The 25,223-nt window shown below is 45.6% G+C and overlaps 2 protein-coding genes across 3 annotated transcripts in view; both read right to left on the bottom strand.

Moving 5' to 3' along the window:
- LOC137064350 (deleted in malignant brain tumors 1 protein-like) overlaps positions 1 to 25,223 on the bottom strand; it is a 615,344-nt gene that overhangs the window by 149,816 nt on the left and 440,305 nt on the right. The window lies entirely within an intron of this gene.
- LOC137065332 (fucolectin-1-like) lies at positions 12,418 to 24,525 on the bottom strand. 2 transcript variants are annotated; one of them, XM_067436950.1, is made up of 9 exons: positions 24,473 to 24,525; positions 24,261 to 24,317; positions 22,944 to 23,008; positions 22,394 to 22,673; positions 22,078 to 22,214; positions 21,970 to 22,002; positions 13,332 to 13,614; positions 13,027 to 13,163; positions 12,418 to 12,664 (listed from the first exon to the last, which is right to left on the bottom strand). In XM_067436950.1, the coding sequence occupies exons 3-9, from the start codon at positions 23,005 to 23,007 to the stop codon at positions 12,660 to 12,662; spliced, it is 939 nt and encodes a 312-aa protein (XP_067293051.1). In that variant the 5' UTR covers position 23,008; positions 24,261 to 24,317; positions 24,473 to 24,525; the 3' UTR covers positions 12,418 to 12,659. The 2 variants fall into 2 exon arrangements, with proteins under 2 accessions (XP_067293051.1, XP_067293052.1); XM_067436951.1 differs by having other exon boundaries at positions 24,261 to 24,314; positions 24,473 to 24,485.

Consider the following 25,223-nt stretch of genomic DNA (forward strand, 5'->3'; position numbering starts at 1 on the left):
TGTTGAGTGCAGAACTGAACATAATTATTTGAAGGTTGACTTTTTTTGTATTAAAAACACTTTTCTTTTATGGTCGGATGAAATATGCTAATTTTTTGGAATTTTGGGTTTTCATGAGCTGTATGCCAAAACGTCTCGGTTACGTATGTAACCCTCGTTCCCTGAAGGAGGGAACGGAGACGTACGTCAGAACTGAACCGACGAATGGGATCTTACTTTAGAGACCAATCCTACTTCGAGCATCTAACAACGAGCCAATGAAATTTGGCATGCGATCACGCATTCCACGCTCCGCCCCGCAGCGCGGGTATAAATAGGAAGTGGAATGGTAGATCAGCGCTTTTTCTGCTGAGGAGCCGAAAGGTGACCGGACTCCCAGCGGAAGCACAGCATCTGGCGACGGGACGTACGTCTCCGTTCCCTCCTTCAGGGAACGAGGGTTACATACGTAACCGAGACGTTCCCTTTCAGTCGGTCACGTTCGACGTACGTCAGAACTGAACCGACGAATGGGATCCCTATGGAAAACGCCAGGATGCTGGCCCTTCCAGCGTCCTGCTTGAGCGCACTGCACCGTCTAGTATGGTACGGAAGTCAGGGCTCCAAGCAGGGAGTACAGTCACTGCTGTTTCTGCAAGACCCACTCAGAATGACTATTGGATAACGCTGGGAAAGCGTGCCTACCTCGTACTTGAGAGAGAGGGTACGCTGCGGGGCCACGTCCTTCAGGGAAGGAGAGGTGGCAGAATACACATAAGGACTAACCTGGCAGGGTAGTGCAACATATGGCAGTCTCTGGGGTGGTTCCAGCCTGACTGAAGGGGGGAAAGAACACGCCCAGAGACGACAGAGCGGGCTCTGTCGAGGGAAAGACACGGGGCTAGCCCGAAGGGTAGCTGGTACCGTGGAAGAATACACATATGGGGTTGCCGTGAGGGAACCGCTACATATGGAACCCAGCCTACAGCCACGTTTCACAAGCATACGGGTGCAGGCCTGGCGTCAGACGGTCCGCAACGTCTGACACCGGAGGGGTGACGGAGGAGCTCGACAGGGTTAGCCGGTTTCCCGGGGAACACAACTGGAGACAATAGACGCACGTATCCGGCCCAGAGGGCGGGAGTGGCGTTTCGCAAGCCGACACTTAGAACGGGCACTTAGCGCTCCTGGCCCCTGGGGGCGAGGATGCGGGAAGATACCGGCTCTACACGTAAGCTATAGAATCTAGCAAACGTGTTAGGTGTCGCCCAGCCCGCAGCTCTACATATGTCTGTCAGCGAGGCGCCTTGAGCCAGCGCCCAGGAAGAAGCAACACTCCGAGTGGAGTGAGCTCTTACACCGAACGGGCAAGGCACGTCTTGGGACTGGTAGGCCAAGACTATAGCATCCACTATCCAGCGGGCTAACCTCTGCTTGGAGACAGCCTTTCCCTTCTGCTGGCCTCCGTAACAGACGAAGAGTTGCTCTGAGGTCCGAAGGCTTTGGGTCCGGTCAACGTAAGCGCGAAGAGCGCGGACCGGACACAGCAAAGCCAGGGCTGGGTCTGCCTCCTCCGAAGGCAGCGCTTGCAGGTTCACCACCTGATCCCGGAAGGGAGTGGTAGGAACCTTGGGCACATATCCGGGCCGGGGTCTCAGGACAACGTGAGAGCTACCCGGCCCGAACTCTAGGCACGATTCGTTGACCGAAAGTGCATGCAGGTCCCCTACCCTCTTGATCGAGGCCAATGCCGTCAGGAGCACTGTCTTCATTGACAAGATTTTCAACTCACAAGACGCCAAAGGCTCGAAGGGAGGGCTCTGAAGTGCTCGGAGCACTAGAGCTAAGTCCCAAGAGGGTATCGAGGATGGACGAGGAGGATTTAGTCTCCTCGCACCTCTGAGGAACCTGACGACTAGGTCGTGCTTCCCCACGGACTTACCTTCTACTACATCATGGTACGCTGCTATTGCTGCAGCATATATCTTGAGGGTGGAGGGAGACAGCCTTCTCTCCAACCCATCTTGCAGGAAGGAAAGCACGACACTGATCGAACACCTTCGGGGGTCTTCCCGGCGGGAAGCGCACCACTCAACGAACAGGTTCCCCTTCAGAGCATAGAGGCGCCTCGTAGAGGGGGCTCTAGCTGAAGCGATGGTATCTACGACAGCTTGTGGTAGTCCATCTATAACCTCCGCGTCCCGTCCAGGGACCAGACATGAAGATTCCAGAGGTCTGGACGCGGGTGCCATAGTGTGCCCCGTCCCTGAGAAAGAAGGTCCTTCCTCAGGGGAATCGGCCAAGGAGGGGCTGTCGCGAGGAGTGTGAGTTCTGGGAACCAGGTCCGGTTGGGCCAATACGGCGCAACTAACAAGACCTGCTCCTCGTCCTCCCTGACCTTGCACAGAGTCTGTGCAAGAAGGCTCACTGGGGGAAACGCATACTTGCGTAGGTCCCGGGGCCAGCTGTGCGCCAGTGCATCTATGCCGAGGGTACCCCCGGTCAGGGAATAGTACCACTGGCAATGGGTCGAGTCCGGAGAGGCAAACAGGTCGACCTGTGCGGCTCCGAACTGGTCCCATATCAGCTGGACCGCCTGGGGGTGGAGTCGCCACTCTCCCGGAGGTGTCGGCTGACGAGAGAGCTCGTTGGCTGTCTGGTTCAGCACACCAGGGACATGAATGGCCTGAAGCGACCTCAGCTGCTTCTGACTCCACAGGAGGAGGTGGCGGGCGAGTTGGAGCAGACGACGGAAGCGTAGACCACCCTGACGGTTGATGTACGCAACGGCCGTGTTGCTGTCCGTACGGACCAGTACATGCTTGCCACGCAGCGGCCCCTTGAGGCGGCGGAGTGCCAGATGTACTGCCAGTAACTCGAGGCAATTGATATGCCAATGCAATTGCGGCCCCGTCCACAGACCAGCAACTGCATGCCCGTTGTACGTGGCCCCCCAGCCCGTGGTGGAGGCATCCGTGAATAGCACAGCATGCCTGGACACTTGTTCTAGGGGCCCCCCGGCCCGGAGAAACGAAGTGCTGGACCACGGGCTGAAGGTTTGGCGGCAGTAAGGAGTCACTGGGACCCGGTACTGCCCGCTCTGCCACGCCCACCTCGGGACTCGGCCATTGAGCCAGCGTTGAAGCGGTCTCATATGAAGCAATCCGAGCGGCGTGACCGCGGCTGCAGATGCCATATGCCCCAGGAGCCTCTGAAGGAATTTCAGTGGGACCGCTGTCCTGCTCTTGAACATATTCAAGCAGTTCAACACCGACTGGACTTGCTCCTCGGAGAGGCGCGCAGTCCGGTTGACCGAGTCCAGCTCCATACCGAGATAAGAGATCCTCTGTGTAGGACAGAGTTTGCTCTTCTCTCGGTTGACCCGAAGGCCCAACTGGCTGAGGTGACTGAGCACCAAGTCCCTGTGTTCGCACAACTGGTCCTTCGACTGGGCTAGGATCAGCCAATCGTCGAGGTAGTTGAGAATCCGAACGCCGCGTTCTCAGAACGGAACAATGGCTGCCTCCGCGACCTTCGTAAAGACGCGGGGCGACAGGGACAGCCCGAAGGGCAGGACCTTGTACTGATATGCTTTCCCCTCGAACGCCAAACGTAGGAACGGTCTGTGTTGAGGGAGAAAGACACACGGAAGTACGCATCCTTCAGGTCGATCGCTGCAAACCAATCCTGGGGACGGATGCATTGGAAAAATGCCTTTCTGCGTCAACATCCTGAACGGGAGCTTGTTTAGGGCCCGATTCAGAACTCGCAGGTCCAGGATTGGTCGTAACCCACCCCCTTCTTGGGCACAATGAAGTAGGGGCTGTAGAACCCCGTCTTCATATCGGCTGGAGGAACCGGCTCGATCGCGTCCTTCGCCAGTAGGACCTCGATCTCTGACCTCAAGACCTGAGCATCGCTGCTTCGCACGGAGGATGCCCCTGTACTTGGGCGGCCGGCGCGCGAACTGAATCGCGTAGCCGAGTCTGATGGTACGGATGAGCCAGCAAGACGGCCCGGGGACCTAGCCAGGCCCCCAGAGACCGTGCAAGCGGGACCAACCGCACCACAGACGTGCCCGGGGTGGGGCAGCGAAGCGGAGTACTCTGGCCCGACTCGGGAGGCCCGGAGGCAGCCCGAAGTGTTGCCTGAGCACTCCTGGTTTGGACAGAGAGTGGGTGAGAAGGCCCGGGGGCGTCCTCTGAGCCCACTCTGCTGCCCACTGCCCGGAGGCAGGAAAGTGAAGCACTCAGCCCCGACCCGGGAGGCCCGTGGGCGGCCCGGAGTGTTGACTGAGTGCTCACGAGAGAGGAAGTGTGTGGGTGAGAAGGCCCGGGGGCGTCCTCGAGGCCCACACAACTGCCCCCTGGCGACGGGAGGGTAGGAAAGGAGTGACAAGGCCCGTGGGCGTCGCACACTGCCAACCTGACCCTCTTGGGGCCCAGAGAGAGAGGAAACTGCTCTTAAAATGTGGGTACCGCTGGACTCCGGAGAGCCAGTGGCAGAACCGAAACCAGTCAGGGCCCCCCGGTCCTCCTCCGGGGGGGTGGGGGAGGGATGCGAACATCGTCTCCCCCGAGCAGCTCCTGTTCTCCCTAGCCGGCCCGTCTCAGGGCCGCGTCCCCTTGCGCTTGCCTGCCGGTTAGCGGGCCCTGGACGGGTTGGGCGTCCCTCGCGTCCGGCACCCTGCTCCTCCAGTGGAGGCTGCTGCTCGGCTCTAGCAGGGTGGAGGCGGACGCAGGAGGGGATGCCCTCGGCGACGAGCCGGCAGAGGCGCTGCGACCGACGAGCGAGCAGCTGGTCGTCGGCACCCTGGTGCAACGCCTCCGTCTGCTCTTGGGCCACCAAGAACTGCTGGGCAAAGTTCTCGATGGTGCCGCCGAGGAGGCCAGCCCGACAGACAGGCTTTTCTTGCGCATATCTGCCAGGTTAGCCCCCTATTCCTGGACCACTAGTGTGGACATCGCCTGACCCAGGGAGCGTGCAGTGATTTTCGTCGCCCATAGGGCGAGGTCCAACACCGCACGCAGTTCCTGCACAACCCCTGGGCTGGGACTACCCTCGTGCGTGCAGGGCAGAGGGCAGTGAGAGAGGGAAAACAATGATACTTTTTTTTTTTTTTTTGTCTCATTTTTGGCCCTTTTGACCCTCCATATTTCCCTCTCTCCGATGCAGCAATTGACATCTGTCCTCTGCCAGAGCCAAAAATGAAACGCTAGCCCTTTTTCTCTTTAGGATCAGCGATTCCACCTTCAACTACCAGCAGGCATGTGAGACAGTGAACGTGGCCGTCAGAACGGCACACAGCGCACTGAGCGCTCAAGCCTCTATGAAGAAGGCAAGGCGAACAATGCCCTGACGTGGTCGTGTTCTCATGAGAGAATCCGTACCACCCACGAACAGAGTCTCAGCATGCTTTTGATGCGATAGAGGAGTGGGGGCCCGAGGGGATTTACCCGGCGGGGAATCCCCACTGTAATCCTCAGGCCACCAGCGCTTATCAGCCAAAGTAGCCCTTTTCCAGTAACACTAGAAATGAACTAGATCGGGGGATAGGCGAAGGGACTCGACCCCATCTGAGGTTTCATAGTCTCGACCGCGCATCTAGAGCGCCGACTGACGCGCGCCGGTTGTCGTGACAACCACCGCTGTCAGCCGGCCGCTCGACGGCACACGGCGCGCTGAACACTCGAGCCCTTTATGAGAAGGGGGAGACGAACAACGCGCCGACGTGACCATGTTCTTTTACCAGAACATGAATCACCCACGATCGCAATCTCACATGCGCTCGTGGCCGTCAAGAGGACAGGAAACAGTTGCATACCAGGAATACACGGTTTGAATGACATCTCGAAAAAGACGCAGGGTCAAACCGTGTTGCTCTTTTGTGAATGGAAAGCTGCTCTTTTAGTGTGCTGAAGCACTCAGGGAGATGACCGCGGCTCCACACAGTTCGTTCTGGAAGCCTGTATGAGCTCTCAGTGATGTGTATTTGTGTGTGTGTAACGCCCAGCGAACCAACAGTTTGTATAGGAAACGCTCAGCGAACCAACAGTTTGTATGGGAAACGCTCAGCGAACCAACAAGCTCCTTTAGATCGCTTGATCACTGATCAGACGGTCTCTCACTGACGCGCCGTATCACCCGCACTGGCAGACTCTCTCACTCAACACTCTTTGACTCATAGTCAGACACTCTTCGTAGGAAACAGTAAGCACTGCTCGGCTCCGAAGTAGAAAGCGCTGATCTACCATTCCACTTCCTATTTATACCCGCGCTGCGGGGCGGAGCGTGGAATGCGTGATCGCATGCCAAATTTCATTGGCTCGTTGTTAGATGCTCGAAGTAGGATTGGTCTCTAAAGTAAGATCCCATTCGTCGGTTCAGTTCTGACGTATGTCGAACGTGACCGACTGAAAGGGAATCATCAGTATTAAAACAATAAAAGGCCTGAAATATTTCAGTTGGTGTGCATCTAAAATATATGAAAGTTTAATTTTTATCATTATATTATGGAAGGAGATCACGTGACGCTTCGTACGTGATGGCTGCCGATCTTTAGAGCTCCCAAACAATCTCCCTCTTTTATCAACATTTAACAGGTTAAACTTCACAATTCTAACAGCTTAAACACACCCTTAAACCAGATGAGTGCCAACAAGAAGGCTGCATCCTCACCTGCAAAAACCCCGACTGGAAAACGGATGAAATCTTCAACGTGCAGTGAAGACATGGTGGACGCCATTTCTCTGGCATTAACGAAACAACAAGATACGTTGGAAGAAGTTGTCCGGAACGCAGTGCATATTGCGATGAAAGACGTGACAGTGCATGCAGTCACTGACTACTGAATTTCAATCACAGATGGCCGTCGTACGAGGACTTGTCGACAAAATGGACAATATCCAACGTGAGACGAGAGGCCTGAAACAGGACGTAGTCGGTTGCAAAACAGATGTGTCTAAACTTAAAGCGAAGCTTGCAGAATTGGAAGATCGAGAAAGACGCAATAATGTTCGATTTTTTGGTCTCGCACCGAACCGTGAGGGTGGCGACGCGATACGCTTTCTCACAGAAATGCTTCCGAAGTGGATTCCCTCGCTCTCTAGCAGGCCGATAGAGATCGAAGGAGCCCACCGCATCTATGGACAGCGGAGGTCCACGGAGACGGGTCGCACTATGATTTTTAAAGTGCTGAGATATCAAGACCGTCAGTCTATCTTAGACGGGGCAAGAGAGATGAGCAAGAGAGGACCAATTCTGGATGGTGAGAATCATCTGAAATTCTTTGCTGACTACAGCGCGTACACTTCGCAAAGGCGGAAAAGCTTCGCTGACACACGGAAGGAGTTGCGAGCTTCAGGAATCCAGTCTTTTGTGATCTATCCAGCCATTCTACGCGTTATGCACAACAGTGAAAAACTGTCTTTCTCTTTGCAACAAGAAGCAGAGGAGTTCCTACTTCAGATCGCAGACAGCTCGCGGGCAAAACGGCAGCTGACTTTCGGCGATGTTAATCCATACGAAATGGACACGAATCAAACCGATAATTAACCAGCCATCGTTACTGGTAAGGCTGCCCATGTAACTGTACGCTTAAGGACACTCCACATTTACTTTAGATAAACATAGGCTACCAATAAGTAATGCCGTTTCATCCTTAATACTGTATTTTTACGTTTATGATTGTTTTTCTTGTTCCGGGCAGCGCCACATTTGAGAATTTACGCAGAAAGATGTGTTTTTAGTTGAACGTGCAATCGTTCTATTGTTCCGGTTAACCTTTGTTTTTGACGTCTACACACGGGAGGGAGCATGTGGCTTTTCAGATCAGTGGAACGTATGATTTTGTCATGGTTCTACACAAGTTGGGATAGCGGTCGGGGTGAGGGGGGAGGGGGAAGTGTCGTCCTGCCACGTATCTCTTTGTATATATTAGTAGCGAAATGTGCAATCAAACTAGTCTTGTCTAAGATAACTCAGTATTTATCCTTTAATATAGTCAAAGTTTACAGTCTCTTTGATTATGGTTAATATCTCAATGATTTCAGTAAACATCAGAGGTTTAAATAGTCCTGTAAAGAGTTTCTGTAAAGTTTCTGTATAGTTTAAACAGACACAACGTAGATGTGGCTTTAGTTCAAGAATCTCATCTAAAAACAATCGATGTTGCTCGTGTACAAAATACATTTTACAAAGTCATTGCTGCATCTAGTGATGGAACAAAAACCAAGGGTTCTATAATACTCATTAAAAGAAACCTTCGTCTTGTTATTGAATGATGTAGTAATGATAAATCTGGCAGGTTGAGCTATTTTTGCACAAGTATTCAAGGCAAGAAAATAGCTTTTATCTCTGTCTATGCCCCAGCAGTTTTTGACGTAATTTTTTTTCAGTGGTTAACTAATCAGTTGCTACTCTTGAATGAATATGCCCTTATTATTGGAGGGGACATGAATGCACTTGCTGACGTGTTGCTTGATAAATTCAACACTATGTTTTCCAAATCTCAAACACCAGTAAACTTTAAGTCCTTTATGCAAGCTTTCAATCTCATAGATGTATGGCGTGTTCAGAATCCCTTGGTTCGAGATTACACTTTCTTTTCTTCAAGGCATCAGACGCATTCTAGAATAGATTATATTTTATGTTCTCGGGAACTAAGGATGTGTTTTGAGAGCATCGCAATCCTTCCTGCTATAATATCTGACCATAACCCTCTTCTAACAAAGTTTATTTATTGCTCACATGAGAGGTCACCAAGATGGCAATTTAATATAAGTCTCCTACAAGATTCTGCATTTTTAACAGATTTTAGAAATAAACTGAAAGACTTTCTGAACATAAACATTAATAGTGTGAATAACCACATGATGGTATGGATGGCTACAAAAGGCTTTATTAGAGATTTTGTTATATCTTTCTCATCACATTTAAATAAAGTAAGAAAATCACAAATTGAGGATTTAGAACAAATCTGCCTCTCCCATGAGAAAGATTTGAAGAAGAAATTCTCAAGATCAGTTGAAAACGCTTTAAAGAGTGCCAGGTCCAAGCTAAATGATTTGCTTCGAAGAAAATTTGAATTCATAATGCATAGAGTCCAGCAGAAGTATTATTATAATGGACCAAGACCCAGCAGGTTACTAGCTTTACAACTCAGACAAAGTGAAGCTAGGGTTAATATCGATACCATTCACTCACCTACAAAAGGCCTAGTAACAAATCCTAGGGAGATAAATAATACTTTTGCAGAACATTTTAAAGAGCTATATCAGCCAAAGGATAGTACTGATAAGGTTGAATGTCATACATTTTTACATGGCATTGATTTACCACAATTAACGCATAGTGAATCGAAATTAATGAGCCAGCCTATAACTCTTGAGGAGTTGTATGCTGCACTAAAAACGGTAAAGAAAGGAAAATCCCCTGGGCCAGATGGGATCCCACCAGAATTCATTTTAACTTTTTGGGATATATTAGGACCAATTATGCATGCTGCAATAAATGCTGCAATCCAAAAGGGACACTTTGAAAAACAAATGAATACAGCTCTAATCTCTTTAATTCCAAAAAAAAAAAAAAGATAAGGACCATACTAAATGTTCAAATTTTAGACCAATTTCTTTAATTTATTCAGATTTAAAAAATATATGCCAGGGTTTTAGCTTTACGTCTTGGAAAATATATCTGTAAATTGGTTCACAATGATCAGTCTGGCTTTATCCCACATCGTTTGGCTGCAGAATATATACGCCGGCTGCTACATGTAATTCATGAAAGTAAAGATAGAAATTCCCCTTGTGCAGTTTTATCCTTGGACACAGATAAAGCTTTCGACAGATTAAACTGGGATTATTTATGGATAGTGTTAGATAAATTTGGTTTTGATAAGAAATTTATTAATATGGTACAAATAATTTATTATAATCCATCAGCGATTATAGCAACAAATGGCTTACATTCCCAACCTTCTGATATCTGGAGAGGGACAAGGCAGGGATGCCCCCTCTCGCCAATGTTATTTGCATTGTCTCTCGAACCTGTAGCACAAAAAAAAAAGACCAAATCTGTTCCATTTCAATTAAGGATACCCAACATGCAATATCTCTTTACGCAGATGACATTTAACTGTATTTTTCAGATTTTGACGCAATTAAAAACATACTTAAAACATTTAACTGTTTTGGGAAAATTTCCGGATTGGTCCAAATCATCTCTTCTACCTCTAAACAAAAAAGCTCAAAGTACCCAGATACCATCAGTTATCCCAATAATGAATCAGATAACTTACCTAGGGATACTTATACGGCCCTCTCTAAAAGAAATTGTACATATTAATTATGATGAAGTCTTTCAAAAGATTAAAAAAGATATTGACAGATGGAGGACACTCCCTGCATCACTGCAATCTAGAATCTCGACTGTGAAGATGAATATATTACCTAGGATTAATTTTCTTAGTGCCATGATTCCCTTGCCACCTCTTTTAAAATGGTGGAAAAGACTCTTTAATCCGCATTTTTCTTTGGAATGGCAACCAAAGTTAAAATTGGGGACGTTGCAACGTACTAAAATGGAGGGAGGTCTCTCCCTTCCCAATTTTGAGTTATATCATAAAGCATTCCAACTTCGTGCAGTTAAGACATGGTTCAACTCTATGGCCTCCACACCTTGCAGAGAAATAGAAGCAGAAATTGTCAGACCAATTAGACTTGAAGATGTACTTTTCTCTGGACTCTCTCTAAAGTATTGCAAACAATCCTTTGGTCCTATTGTAACAAACACCATTAATACTTTCATATCAGTGGAGAAATTATTAAGTTACAATAACAATTGGCACCTACAGACCCCTTATGGTGCAATAGGAATATTAAATGTGGTTCTGAACCGTTCACATCAGAACAGTGGTCAAAGCAGGGAATAAGGACTCCTGCTGACATTTGGAATGATAATGGGATGTTTAGCTTTCAAAATATAGTTGCATCTTTTAATGTACCGGCATCATCCTTTTTTTTTTTTTTTTTTACAACTGCGCTCAGCCCTCAGAGCATATGGCGTCCCATGGGGATCAGCTCTCGAAACACATCCAGGTTTACAGTTGGCTCTTTAATCCTTCTCAACAAAGGGTAGTGTCAGCTGTCTATCCTCACCTTCTTGAAGCTCAGCAAAAACAATTATCATTCCACACAATTTGGATAAAGGATTTATCTGTAGACCAGGTTGATTGGGAGACGGTATGGAAAAATATTTTTTGTGCATCAAAAAAATCCAAACCATCAATTAATTCATTTCAAATTCTGTCACAGACTATATTGGACACCAAAGAAACGCTTCCTCATTAAATGATCAGCAAACCCCTACTGCAACTTCTGTCCCAACCAACAAGAGGGTACATTCATGCATATGGTTTGGGAATGTAAGATGGTCTATATGAGTTTTGGGAAAAGATTTCTTTAATACTGTCTGATATGATAGGAAAAGTGATACCACTGAAACCATTTGTGTTCCTTCTAAACGACGACTCTAATTTAGGTTTCACAGAGCTAAAAAGGAAGATCTGGCTGGCAGGGCTAACATCTGCCAAAAAGATAATTGCGCAAAGATGGCTCCCTCCCAACTATTTATCAGTGCGACACTGGCTATTTCAGTTTGATGATATAGTAATGTTAGAACTTTCAACGGCCAGAATAAATAAAGCCAGAGCCTCAACCCTTGAAGCCTGGGAAGCAGCGGCAAATGAGTTGACAGAAAAGTTTCAAGATGGCAGAATCTAATTTGTGATACGGGTTGGACACTTAAACCTCTGATGATCTTGTTATACTACTTATCCTTACATAGTTTCTCATATTGCTGACTGTATCTGTATTTATTTATTCTGTTTGTTTAACGCTATGTTTTATTATTATTGTTTTTTATTTTATTTTTTATTTTATTTTTTTAATGCAGGTGTATACGTGAATATATATATATATATATATATATATATATATATATATATATATATATATATATATATATATATATATATATATATATATATATATATATATATATATGAATGTACAGCAGATGGATGTATATAGTTCAAATATTCATCAACAGTAGAATATAATAATAATAATAATAATAATAATAATAATAATAATAATAATAATAATAATAATAATAATAATAATATTGTCAGGGTCCTGCCCTGGCAGCCTTGTCTGTGTTTAATGTGTTTATAAAAGTAAAAAAAGAAAAATACACAATATATATAATGGAAAATGAACTTTATCACAATATGCTATTTTTTTGAGATGGACATGTTTTAGGAAGGTGGATATAATGATATGCCTGATCGATGTATTTACATCTGTATACTTCTCTCTGATCAATAAAATGAGCCTTTTTTTGATCCAGAAATATACAATACAACATGTGATGCTGTAGTAATTTATTCATGTATAAAGTAAAGATAAAAATAGATAGGAAAAAGATAGGTGCATTTTAAAAAGCATTTCAAACCTTTACTGAATGTGCACTGAAGCTATCTTTGACTATTGATGAAATATCCTTCATCTTAAGGATAAAACTATGAAAAAAGTGCACTTATTAGTATTGCTCAAAGCATTTTTTTTTGGCATTTTGCTTGAAGGATTAGTGGACTGTGATGTCACATCCTCTCATTCCACTTAATCTGGCAATGAAAACAGAACAACAAATCATTAAGGCAACACACACACATAGATTAAATAGTACAAATATCTACCCTTATGAAAGGAAATTATATTTACCAATATATTACTTGAAATATATTTTAATATATTGTAAATATATGGAATAATATATTGATGGTATTATAAAATACATTATATATTCATGTAATACTGTATATTGCAAAATATACAAATGATTGCCGCTTTCAATATATTGCAATATATAGGAAAATATAAATATTAATATTAAAAATAGTATCCCATATATGTGAATATACTGCCTAATGTATTGCATGATATTTTTGTTTGGTACACACCATGCCTCTCTCCTTTTATTGCTCACCTGCAAACACCTCGACTTCACACAGTGTGAGATATTCTCTGCGCCCAGGGATACAAATGGTGACATATCGGCCATTAATAGGGTTAAACCTAAATGTTTGTGTGTCTCCAAGTCGGATGGAATGAACCACTGCAGCCCTGTGAAGACACACAGTAACAGAGAAATAGAGAGGTGTGTATCAAACTGGCATCAAGCATTTAAATATACTTCTTTCAAAGGCAAGTTTGTATTAAAATAATTTATTAAAAGTAATTTCATCTTGTTTACTCATTTTCTAACCATTTTTAGAGAGAGACAATGCTTACAGCTCATTAAAGTTGCCATTATATCCCGTGCTGTTACTGATACGGATCTGAGCACCATTAATCCTCGATGCATAAGCATCTCCACGATTAGTGATGCTAACCCTGGTGACCGCGTAGACTTCCAGCAGGTCAACTGTCCACCAGGGGTTCCAGTCACGTTTAGTTGCACTGCATGACAAACCATGTTTGAAATTTGAATTCCTGTTGCCGTCGACAGCATTTTGAGCTTCTGATCGAGGGTATGTGGACGACTGGACAGCTCTGGCTCCAAGAGCAAGATTCTCTGTTTATCATACAATAATAAACAATATGTAAGGAATAATTGACAACGGGCCATTGAATTATTAGAAAAATAATGCAAACCAAAACAGAGTTCCGAAACTTCCTTTTAAAGCTGGTAACGAAGGCTTGAGCCGTTGATAGCAATCTACTGCAGTTATTAATGAAGTTATTAGAAAGAAAGCGAGAGGACAGAGAGAGAGAGAGAGAGAGAGAGAGAGAGAGAGAGAGAGAGAGAGAGAGAGAGAGAGAGAGAGAGAGAGAGAGAGAGAGAGAGAGAGAGAGAGAGAGAGCGCTTGTGTGAATTAGGCTACCTTGCATCTCTAAACAGCGTTATTACCTCGCTACTGAACAAATGTCATGTGTAGCCTTTAAGTTGCTTTATATTGTTTTTTTTAGTCCTGTAATTTCTGTTATTACAGTTAACTATGCGAAGTTATCTGGAACTGTAATGCGGTCATGAGAGCTGCCTGGAACTATGTTCGCTGTGCGTTTCCCAGAAAATAATTGCACACCTCAGAACGTTCATCAGCCAATCAGATTCAAGCATTCAACGGCCCTGTAGTGTGTATATATATATATATATTATAGGCAAAATGATCCAGATATTAAAAGTCAAAAATAGCATCTCTATACACTTAACAAAAAAAAGAAGGAACAAAAGTTGTCACCTTTTCAAAATGAACACGGATATTGGTAGATAAAAAGAACAATAGAGTCCCCAGAGAGAACTTTTGTACCTTTTTTTCTATAACCAGGTTTGCCAAACTCTCGCACATTTGGCGTGAGGCATATGCTTTGTCTCACACTCTAATTTTGTCCAAGAGTGATTTTGTGGCTGGAAACATTATCATTTTAATTTGTAATGCAATGGTTTACCCACTAGGTGCCTGTATGGCTCTTTAAGAAATGTGCTGTATCTAGTCTAGTTGCTCAAAAAAGTATTGCAAACCATAACTTCTAACTTATTTTTATATTTTGCATTTGAATAAATGTTACATTATAAAAATTATATAGTATATTTTTTAAAATGTGAAATTTTAAAACATTAATAACTTGCATCCTAATGTTAAATTATACTTACATAAGCACACACACACACACACAAGTAAATATTAATAAGTACAAGCAAATATTATCCCAAAGAAAAGTAATATAATTCCCCCTGCTCCCCCTTCTTTGATGTTTCTTCTGTCACACCGCTCTTGTTTCATACTAATTCAACTCGTGCCAGTTTCATCTCTGTAATAGTTCTGCTTGTATTGAAGTATTTTAGTACTATAGTGCTCATCTTGTTGCCCGAATTATGGTTTTTGTACACTAAAATGGATTCCAAGATAAACAGGTAAGAATTTCAAACCACTTAATCTCAAATCAATATGTCCATGTAATTATTTATTTGGTGTACTCGACTGTACATTATCCCCTTTAAATGTTTGTCTTGCAAGGAATATTTTTCTCTTGAAAAAATTTTTTTCTCAAGTGAGCTAATCAAATATTTCAACTCGAATCGATATTTCGTGTCCAAACTTGTTTATTTGTAATTAGCCCTGTAATAAGCCGGGTCCTGATCAGCCTCTTGTGGTTTATCTTGTGATAAATGTTATAGATATATGTTTATCTTAAATAAATAGTTATAGACTAACAATAACAAACTGGTGACTTTTTTTAGCCAAAGTCCAGGCGTTGGACAATGAATGTGTCCAAGGAGATGGAGATGTGTCTAAACTGCTGCATGCTTTAATTAACAGAAAAAAAAATAGCTTAATGATAATTTACCAGATTCTGCACTCCAGATTAGTGGGGTGCTACTCCACCGGGCCGACCGGAGTCAGTTCCCTTTATCGAGGGAACTTCACACTGCGTCGGAACGACGAAATGGGGATGCTCCCTAAGCATCAGCGGCTCTGAAGTCTGAATAGAAACTAGACCAATCCGATTGGCGTGCGTGATGACGTCATTGTGACGGCGTACCCGGAAGTATAAAAGGGGAGCCGGCGCATAATGGCGGCAGTCTTTGCTCTTCAGCAGGCGCTCTGTGTTACATTGTCTGTCTATTTACTGTTGTTTGTCCAGTTGCGATTGAAAGAGTGTGTTTGACTAGTTTAATAAAAGTGAGAATGGAGAGAGAATTCAAGCAGTGTGTGCATCCTTGCCCTCGTTACATCTCGGGCTCGGATACACACATGCTTTGTGTGCAGTGTCTGGGTGTTCAGCACGCTCGGGCGGCTCTCGAGGGAGCCGCCTGTGAATACTGTGAGCGGCTGACACTCAGACTGCTCCGCTCTCGGCTGGCCGTGTTCGATGAGACCGGCCAGCCTCGTGAGCCCCGTGGTTCTGGACCCGCGGTCGCTGAGGCGGCTCGGCGTCGCAGATCATGGGGCTCACAGCGGGACTTGTCAGAGGGTTTCGGGACTGCCACGGCACTTTCCCAATCCTCCTCTGACAGTTCCGACGATCTTCCTCCCCGTGTGGAAGCCCGCTTGGCGGCATCTTCCCCCGGGTTGGAGGGTCTGATGCTTGAGCTATCTGATTCTGAGGAATTAGATGTGCTCAGCATCGAGGCGGGTGACGTTAAAACACCATACACACTGCTTCATTCATAATAAGGTGCTCAGGCAGTCCCCGAGGGGGCTGCCTGTAGTAACCCCGTGTTCTCCGTTCCCGTGCGGAAGCCCGCGATGCGGCTCTTCCCCGGGAGGGAGAACCAGATGCTTGAGCAAACTGATTCCGAGGAATTAGATGTGCTCAGCGTCGACTGAGTGAAGCAAACGAGAGCTCGCCACCTTATAATACAGGCTCGATCTCGCGTTGCCGAGGCAGCGCGTGCATTAAGGGTCTGCAACAGAAAGTGAACACACGCTATATGTGTACATGTGATACTGTTTAGCGAGGGTTGCAGTCAGCTCCTGAGGGTGCTGGCTGGTCATTGAGAAATGCTCGTAGCGTACAGAATGTTTCAGCCACGCGCCTGTGGTCTTTCATCTCGAGGGATGAAAGCCAAATATGTTGGGAAGATTTTTGAATCTCGCGTTGCTGAGGCAGCGGGTAGATGACGAGTAGTTGAATACATATTTAAACAGTATGGTCTGGTGATTAGGGCTGCATTTAATTCTGAGAAAGAATTTAAATTAAACATTATCTGACTTTGAGGAGTTAGATATGTCTATTCAGCCTATCATTCAGCATGTTCACGTGATGGGTGATTATGGTGGCATTTATTTCTGAGGAAATAAATGGGATTTATCTAACTTTGAGGAGTTGGATTATCAGCCTATCATCCCAGTTGTGTTCACTATTTGGGTGTTTTGATGGCATTTAATTCTGTGCAATTAAATGAGATTTATCTGACTTTGAGGGGTTAGGTATTTCAACCTATCATCCAAATTGTGTTCGCTGGTATATTTATTGCTCCCGGGGAGCGATCGAGGTCGCCTCCTCTGTGGAGTCTTCTGGAAGTCGATGCTGCGATCCGCCGTCTACGACGCTCGGGCCCACATTGGCTTCCAGCGAACGCATGCTGCTCTAGCCGCCTCTAGAAAGACTGCAGCTGGGCAGCAAACGCGTTCGCACACCGAAAATCCTCCCGACTAAGCCCTGCCGGGTGGCCGCTTCAGGGGGTCGGGCAGGATCGGTGGGTACCAGAGACCAGCCTTGAGAGGGCTGGTTTCCCCTAGTAGGATATATCAGCGCATAGTCATTATGCTCCTAATATATCTGCTTGGGCCCTATGTACCATGGGCAAAGGGCGCAGACTGCAGTTCAGTGTTCCAATACCGAAGTCATCGGTGTGGTCTGAATGGTGGTATGCCCAGCCCAGTGGCCTGCTGGCCAGCCCCCTCTCCAGAGGAGCGATCGAGGTCGCCTCCTCTGTGGAGTTTTCTGGAAGTCGATGCTGCGATCCGCCGTCTATGACGCTCGGGCCACATTGACTTCCTGCGAACGCATGCTACTCTAGCCGCCTCTAGGGAGACTTCGGCTGGGCAGCGAACGCGTTCGCACACCGAAAATCCTCCCCGACTAAGCCCTGCCGGGTGGCCGCTTCAGGGGGTCGGGCACGAGGTTCGGTGGGTACCAGGGACCAGCCTTGAGAGGCTGGTTCCCCTAGTAGAATATCTCGGCGCATGGTTATGCTCCCGAATATATCTGCTGGGGCCCTGTGTACCTTGGGCAAAGGGTAGAGACTGCAGTTCAGCGTTCCACCACCGGGGTTCATCGGTGTGGCCTGAATAGTGGTGTGCCCAGCCCAGTGGCAGGTTAGGGAACAGGAAGTGTGCTCCCTGATGGTAAAGGAGGCTATATAGTGTATCCCTCCGCCAGACAGGGAGTCCGGCTTTACGGTCGCTACTTCATGGTTCCCAAAGAGGATGGAAGGGTGCGTCGGAGGTACTTGAACCGTTCTCTGAGGAGATTCAGGTTCAAGATGCTCACTATCCCATCGTGAGTCAGATCCAGTTCGAGGAACTGGTTCGTCACGATGTATCTAAAGACGCATATTTCATATCTCCATCCTTCCTGCCCACAGGAGGCCTGAGGTTCGCTTTCGGGGGCGAGGCGTACCAATATCGGGTTCTTCCCTTCGGCCTCACTGTTAAGCACTTTCAGAGAGTGCTGGGGCACATGGCAGCAGCGTCCAACGTGATACCGTTCGGCCTGCTACACATGAGACCCCTCCAGTGGTGGCTGAAAACCAAGGGGAATTCCCCCAGAGGGAATTCGTTCCGTATGATCAGGGTAACGCGCAGATGCCTTCGTTCCCCAGTCATATGGAGGAAACCTTGGTTTCTGCCCAGGGGCCAGTGTTTGGAGCGTCCTGTTGCCGGGAATCCGTTTCAACAGACGCCTCCCTCACTGGTTGAGGCGCGGTCATGGACGGCCGCTTGCGAGGGGCCCGTGGGAGGGCCGTCATTCCTCCTGGCACATAAACTGCCTGGAGATGATGGCGGTCTACAAAGCTCTAGGAGCTTTTTCCCGGATCTCCGCGGCCAACATGTCCTGGTACGGACAGACAATACGGCTGTCGTAGCGTACCTCAATCACCAGGGAGAGTTGAGATCGCGCCCTCTGTGCAGATTGGCGCATCTAATTCTCCTGTGGTCCCAAAGGAAACTGTTGTCCATTAGGGCAATGTATGTCCCGGGGTCCAAAATCAGGGAGCAGACATCCTGTCAAGGCAGGGGCTGAGGCCCGGGGAGTGGCGGCTCCACCCCGAGGTGGTGGAGGCCATGTGCGAGAGGTTCGGCCCAGTGGAAGTGGACCTGTTTGCGTCTCGAGAGACGTCCCACTGTCCACTGTGGTTTTCCCTCACGCATCCAGCCCCGCTGGGGTTGGATGCCATGGTGCAGACGTGGCCGAGGCTGCGTCTGTACGCATTTCCCCCGATCGCTCTGCTCCCGGGAGTCCTGGAGAGGGTTCGTCAACAGGGGGTCAGCCTACTTCTAGTGGCGCCCCGTTGGCCGACCCGAGTTTAGTTCTCAGATATCATAGCTCTGCTGGCAGGTCAACCATGGTAGATTCCTCTGAGGAGGGATCTCCTGTCTCAGGCGGCAGGCACGATATTTCACCCCCGACCGGAGATTTGGAACCTTTGGGTCTGGCCCCTGATGGGGCCAGGTACCTAGAGGCTGGCCTGTCGGCAGGGGTGGTAGAGACCTTACTCAGCTCCAGGGCTCCATCTACCAGGAGACTGTACAGCCTCAAGTGGAATGTCTTTTCCACTTGGTGCGGGGAACATGAGGTGGACCCAGTTAACTGCCCGGTGGCTTCAGTGCTGGAGTTCCTCCAAGATCGTTTCTCTGCGGGTCTGACCCCGTCCACACTCAAGGTGTACGTGGCTGCCATTGCGGCTTTCCACACACCTCTGGGTGATGGGCCTTTGGGTAGGCACCAGCTGGTTGTACAGTTCCTCCGTGGGGCTCGGAGGATGAGGCCTGTGGCTCAGTCCAGAGTTCCTACATGGGACTTGGCAGTGGTTCTCGGAGGTTTGGCTGAGGCCCCCTTCGAGCCATTGGAGCTGGCGGAACCAAAACACCTGACCTTTAAAGTAGCTTTTCTCCTCGCTATTACCTCTCTTAGGAGAGTGGGAGATCTCCAGGCCTTGGCGGTAACGCCAACTTGCCTGGAGTTTGCCCCGGGTGGAGTAAAGGCTATTTTACATCCTAGGCCGGGTTACGTACCTAAGGTCCCATCAAGGGTGGTCAGGTCACTGGTTCTACAGGCATTTCATCCTCCGCCTCATGTGACGGCGGAAGAAGGGAGACTTCACCTACTCTGCCCGGTTCGGGCACTTAGAGTTTATTTGGAGAAGTCTGCACAATGGAGGAGATCTCAGCAGCTGTTAGTGTGCTTCGGTTCACCTAAGAAAGGGTTGCCTGCTTCTACTCAGACAATCAGTAATTGGATTGTCCAGGCAATAACCATGGCCTATCGGGTGCGCAGTTTGCCTTCACCCTTGGCCGTGAGGGCTCATTCCACCATAGGCATGGCCTCTTCAGTGGCCCTCCTTTCTGGGGTCCCCTTGCAGGATATCTGTGAGGCGGCTGGGTGGGCCTCCCCGCACACTTTTATCAGATTTTACAGCCTAGATCTCCCTGCGACGTGGCGCTAGGGTGCTCCAGTCCTAGTTGTGCCCGGTCTCCGGCTTCACACTAGGGCAGGCGCTACCCTCGGTGTGGCCTAGTGGGTACTCATCCCCATTTCGTCGTTCCGACGCAGTGTGAAGTTCCCTCGATAAAGGGAACGGCTCGGGTTATGTATATAACCCTTGTTCCCTGAGAGGGAACGAGCACTGCGTCGCGCCGCCACACCTCGGCACGCCTGGAGCGCATGCTTCAGAGCAAAAAACTGCCGCCATTATGCGCCGGCTCCCCTTTTATACTTCCGGGTACGCCGTCACAATGACGTCATCACGCACGCCAATCGGATTGGTCTAGTTTCTATTCAGACTTCAGAGCCGCTGATGCTTAGGGAGCATCCCCATTTCGTCGTTCCGACGCAGTGCTCGTTCCCTCTCAGGGAACAAGGGTTATATACATAACCCGAGCCGTTTTCTGGGAAGACTCAGGGAAGTGGACTCTGCGTGTATATCAACAAAGGTTGGTGGACTAACTGTTCCATTGTTAGCACCCACTGCTCTGTAGCTGTTGAATATATGACCATCAAATCTCAGCCATACTAGGCCTACCTACCACGAGAGCTCACGGCAGTAGTCATCGTGGTTGTTTACATCCCAGCAAAAGCACCTGGATGTATTATATGTTATTTCTGGATATTTTAACCAAGTCAATCGGATGGATATTACACAAAGGTTTTACCAAAATGTCACTATTGCGACCTGGGAAAATAATACCCTCAATCGTGTGTACACAAATAGATGCTGAGCCTGCAGAGCAGACCCTTTTCCCAACATTGGACCCTCTGATCACATCTCCATTATGTTTGTTACTCAATCACACTGCCTCTGTGCTTCAACACTGCTTTGAGTGAACTGACTGGCAGGTCTTCAGGGAAGCAGCAGCAAATGCTGGAGAGTATGCATCCTCTGTCACCTGAATCATCAGTAAGTGTGTGGGCAATGTTACTGCTACAAGAACAATAATTATCCACCCTAACCAGAAGCCCTGAGATCTGAGGTCAGATCTCTTCTGAGAGCTCGAGATTCAGCCTTCAGCCAAAGCTGATTATGCTCTGAAAATACAGACTCACTTTCGATGAAGTGCTTTGATGGCTGGTCCTGACTCAAATCACTGAGAATATTCATACCACCATTGACCAGAATCGGCATGCATACAGAAAGAACAGGTCTTCTGCTGCTACATCTGGCTCTTTCCCACAGAAAATAAACATATGTAAGACTGCTTTTTTTTTTTTGATTGTTCTGCTTTTATTACTGCTGACATATGAGGTGGAAGTTGTCTCTATCTTCAAATACCTGGGAGTACACATCAATGCCAACCTCAATTGGAAAACCAGTTGCAGCAGACTGGTAAAAAAGGCGCACCAGAGGCTCTATTCTCTGAGGAGGCTTAAACGGCTGGCTTGGGAACTACCTTGCATCTCTTTATAGGTGTTTGTCGGAGAGCATTCTCACCTCATGTTTTACAGTGTGGTATGGGAAGTGCTCTGTTACAGATATTAAGACTCTGTAATGGGTGGTTAAGTCGGCAGAGAAAATTATTGGAGGCAGACTCCGGGCAATCAGTGGCACATACATCGACAGATGTAGGACTGAGGCTGCCAGCATTATGAAAGACCTAATTTAATTCCAGCTCATGTGCCATGTTTTTGAAATAACAATAGAAATCCTTAATCCTTGATATATCTATTAATGACAACATTAAAATGAATGAAGATTACTTACTTGGAACACAAATATACGATGGTGTGTACTTATCTGTTAATAAAATAATAACAGTTAGACACAAATTAATAAGTACATGAATTATATCACAGTCTCTCCGTCCCTTACCTCCAAACACCTCAACCTCACACAGTGAGAGATATTCATTACGCCCAGGTACCAAAATGTTGACATATCGGCCATTAATCGGCTTAAACTCAAATGTTTTTGTGTCTCCAAGAGGGATCGACTCAACAGTTGCAGCTCTGTGAAGACACACAGTAACAGAGAAATAGAGAGGGGTGGATCAAAACGGCATGAAGCATATTAAACATGCTTCTGTCAAAGGCAAGTTTGATTTAAAAAAATTATTCAAAGTAATTTGATCTTATTTACTCATTTTCTAACCATTTGTGTAAGTATGTTAGAGAGAGACAATGCTTACAGCTCATTATTGTTGCCATTATTTTCCAGGCTGTTGCCGATACGGATCTGAGCACCATTTATCCTCTCTTCACAACAATCTCCACGATTAGTGATGCTAACTCTGGTTACTGCGTAGACTTCCAGCAGGTCAACTCTCCACCAGGGGTTCATGTCATTATTAGTTTGACTGCATGACCCTCCACTGAACTTTGAATTCCTGTTGTCATCGACAGCATTTTGAGCTCCTGCTTCAGAGTATGTGGACGACTGGACAGCTTTGGCTCCAAGAGCAAGATTCCCTGTTTATCGTACAATAATAAACAATAAAAGTTTAAGTTAGGATATGCACATTTTTATAAGTTTAGACACATTGAAGTTAAATTTTTACTTTAATGTGTATATCACAAATTCTATCACAGAGTCTCCATAAATAAATAAATACATCAAAAGGTTTCATTTTCCATATTTCATCTTATAATTTCAATAAATTCAATAAATTGGACTGATATATAATGATACAAATGGTTACAGATTTTTAAAACAATTGACTTGTATTATTCTAAACGTACCTTTGGATTCAGCGACGCACAGCCCAGTAAAAAGTGTTAGCAACAAAATCACACGTATGGCCATCCTGATACAAGACACAACACATCACCTTATCTCAGCATATGAAGGAATCATTTTCCATTTCTCATTTAAACAAAGAAACATAATATAATGCTATTGTAATGATAAAATAGTACATCCCTACAAGATTGGTTCTGAAGAAAACATTTGAATGTAATGATTAACAAATATTTTAAGAATGTTTTCTCATTTAATTTTTTTTCCTATAGCGTTAAATGTAAACCAAGATATAACATTTTAACTGCAACACTCAAAGGATGTTTTAGGAATGTGTCTGAGGTAACAAGTTGTACAATGATTTAAAAAATATATATATTTTCCCAATGTTTCATAATAACAAAGGAAGAACATTCTCTCTGCCACATTAGGAAACTGTTTTGAGGATATAACTGAGCGATGAGATGTTGAATGTTCTTTATAAATGTTCTTCTAATGTGTCAAGGTAACAAAATTAGAACTTTTTACTTTCAACATTTCGAGTATATTTTGGGAATGCTCTTCAGCGATTAGCTTATGGCTTTGTATCCCCATATCCCCCTGAGACAAGAGATTTATGCTTTTTTTCTGGAAAAATTCCTCCCATGATGCAAAAATCGTCATTTTGCGCCATCTGAGGAATTTTTAGCCAGAGGCTAAAGACTACAGCCAGCAGAGGGAGCCATTTCCGCATGTTTTCAACTCGCGCGTGGGGTATAGAGATCACACTCACAGCGCTCGGCTCGCAGCTGCAGCCTCAGGCATTCATGTTTAAACGGTGCGATCAGCAGAGCAAAGTAAGTCTTTCAACTTATCAATTGCGTGATATTCGCTGCCTCATGTTCATCAATTAAAACGAGAAAGGAAAAAGAGAAAAAAAGAAGAAAAAAAGGACAACATGACATTGTGTCAAGATGGACAACGGTTCGCACTTCCCATCATAATAAGATTAATTAGACTAAATATTAATTAATAAATAAATAAAGTAAAACAAGCAGCCATAAATTAATGATAAACTAACTAAATTAATAAGCAGACTCATGACAAACTACGCACAATAAACCTGAAAATCAGCGTAACCCAAAAAAGAGTTGCACGAGTCAGAATTCGGCTCGAAATTGGACAAAAATCGCACCGTGTAGGCCCAGCTTTAGATTTTTGTGCCAAGAGTTTTGAAAATTCATTTTAAAGAACAGTTTAAAAACAGTATTACATTTCTTTCATTACAATTATAATTTCACTCTTTTGTAAAAAAGCATTAACATTCATCAATCACTCACCTGGATTTATCAATGTATCCGCCTCACAGAAGACCTTCACAATTCTGCAGTTATCTGCTTTTAAACAAATAATGTTTTTATATAATAAATAAATGGAATTAATACTTTTTTTTTTTTTTTTTTTTTTTACAAACAATTGCTACATTTATTTATCCATTTGAGATATTATTATTCATAGGAGGAATATTATGCCTTGTCAAAACACCTCAAACCTGTTAAATTTAGGTAGTCTCTGCAGTCTGGAAGCAGTTATCAGCTGGAAACAAGCCTCCACCCCTGTGATGTGTGACCTCAGTAAGGTGATCAGGCAGACACAGTTTCTCAAATGTATTAAAGAAAAAGGGTCATATTTATGCACAAGATAAAGCAGAATCATCCTGTTGTCCAGTCCATCCAATCACAGTACCCAAAGTTCAACCCCTACCATAAATGGCATATGAAGAAACATAATATCAAATAAGAGAGGTCAGATGTTCAAATGTATATGTAAGTCCTAAATTCCTGTTTAGGTGTGAGTTTATACATGTCCAATATCAAGTTCTTGTTTTGTCTAGGTGTGCCCATGATATGCACAAAACATAACGGAAAGACGTTACACAAATGCAGTCTTTCTTAATAATATTCACAAGTGAAGAAAAATAACAATTAACAAAACCAAAAATGTGCAATTAAACATAGACATGAATATGCACACCAGCAGTCTGTGAAGATCTAGTTTAAAAATATTGTGCACAGAAATTATGCTCTTTTTAGTGTTGAAGTAAGCCATTCTTAACCAAATAAGACCAAATAAGTCTCATCTGATATCATTTGAAAGCCACATTTCTAGCATCTGTAAAACTGAATTCTACCATCTTAAAAATATATCTAAATTACAGAACATGCTTTTAATGCAAAGCTGAACAGTTAGTCGATGCGTTCATGAGCTCAAGGCTAGATTATTGTAATGCTCTACTGGGTGGT

Source organism: Pseudorasbora parva, chromosome 25 (assembly GCF_024679245.1).
Source record: "Pseudorasbora parva isolate DD20220531a chromosome 25, ASM2467924v1, whole genome shotgun sequence".
In the NCBI taxonomy this organism is placed as follows: domain Eukaryota; kingdom Metazoa; phylum Chordata; class Actinopteri; order Cypriniformes; family Gobionidae; genus Pseudorasbora; species Pseudorasbora parva.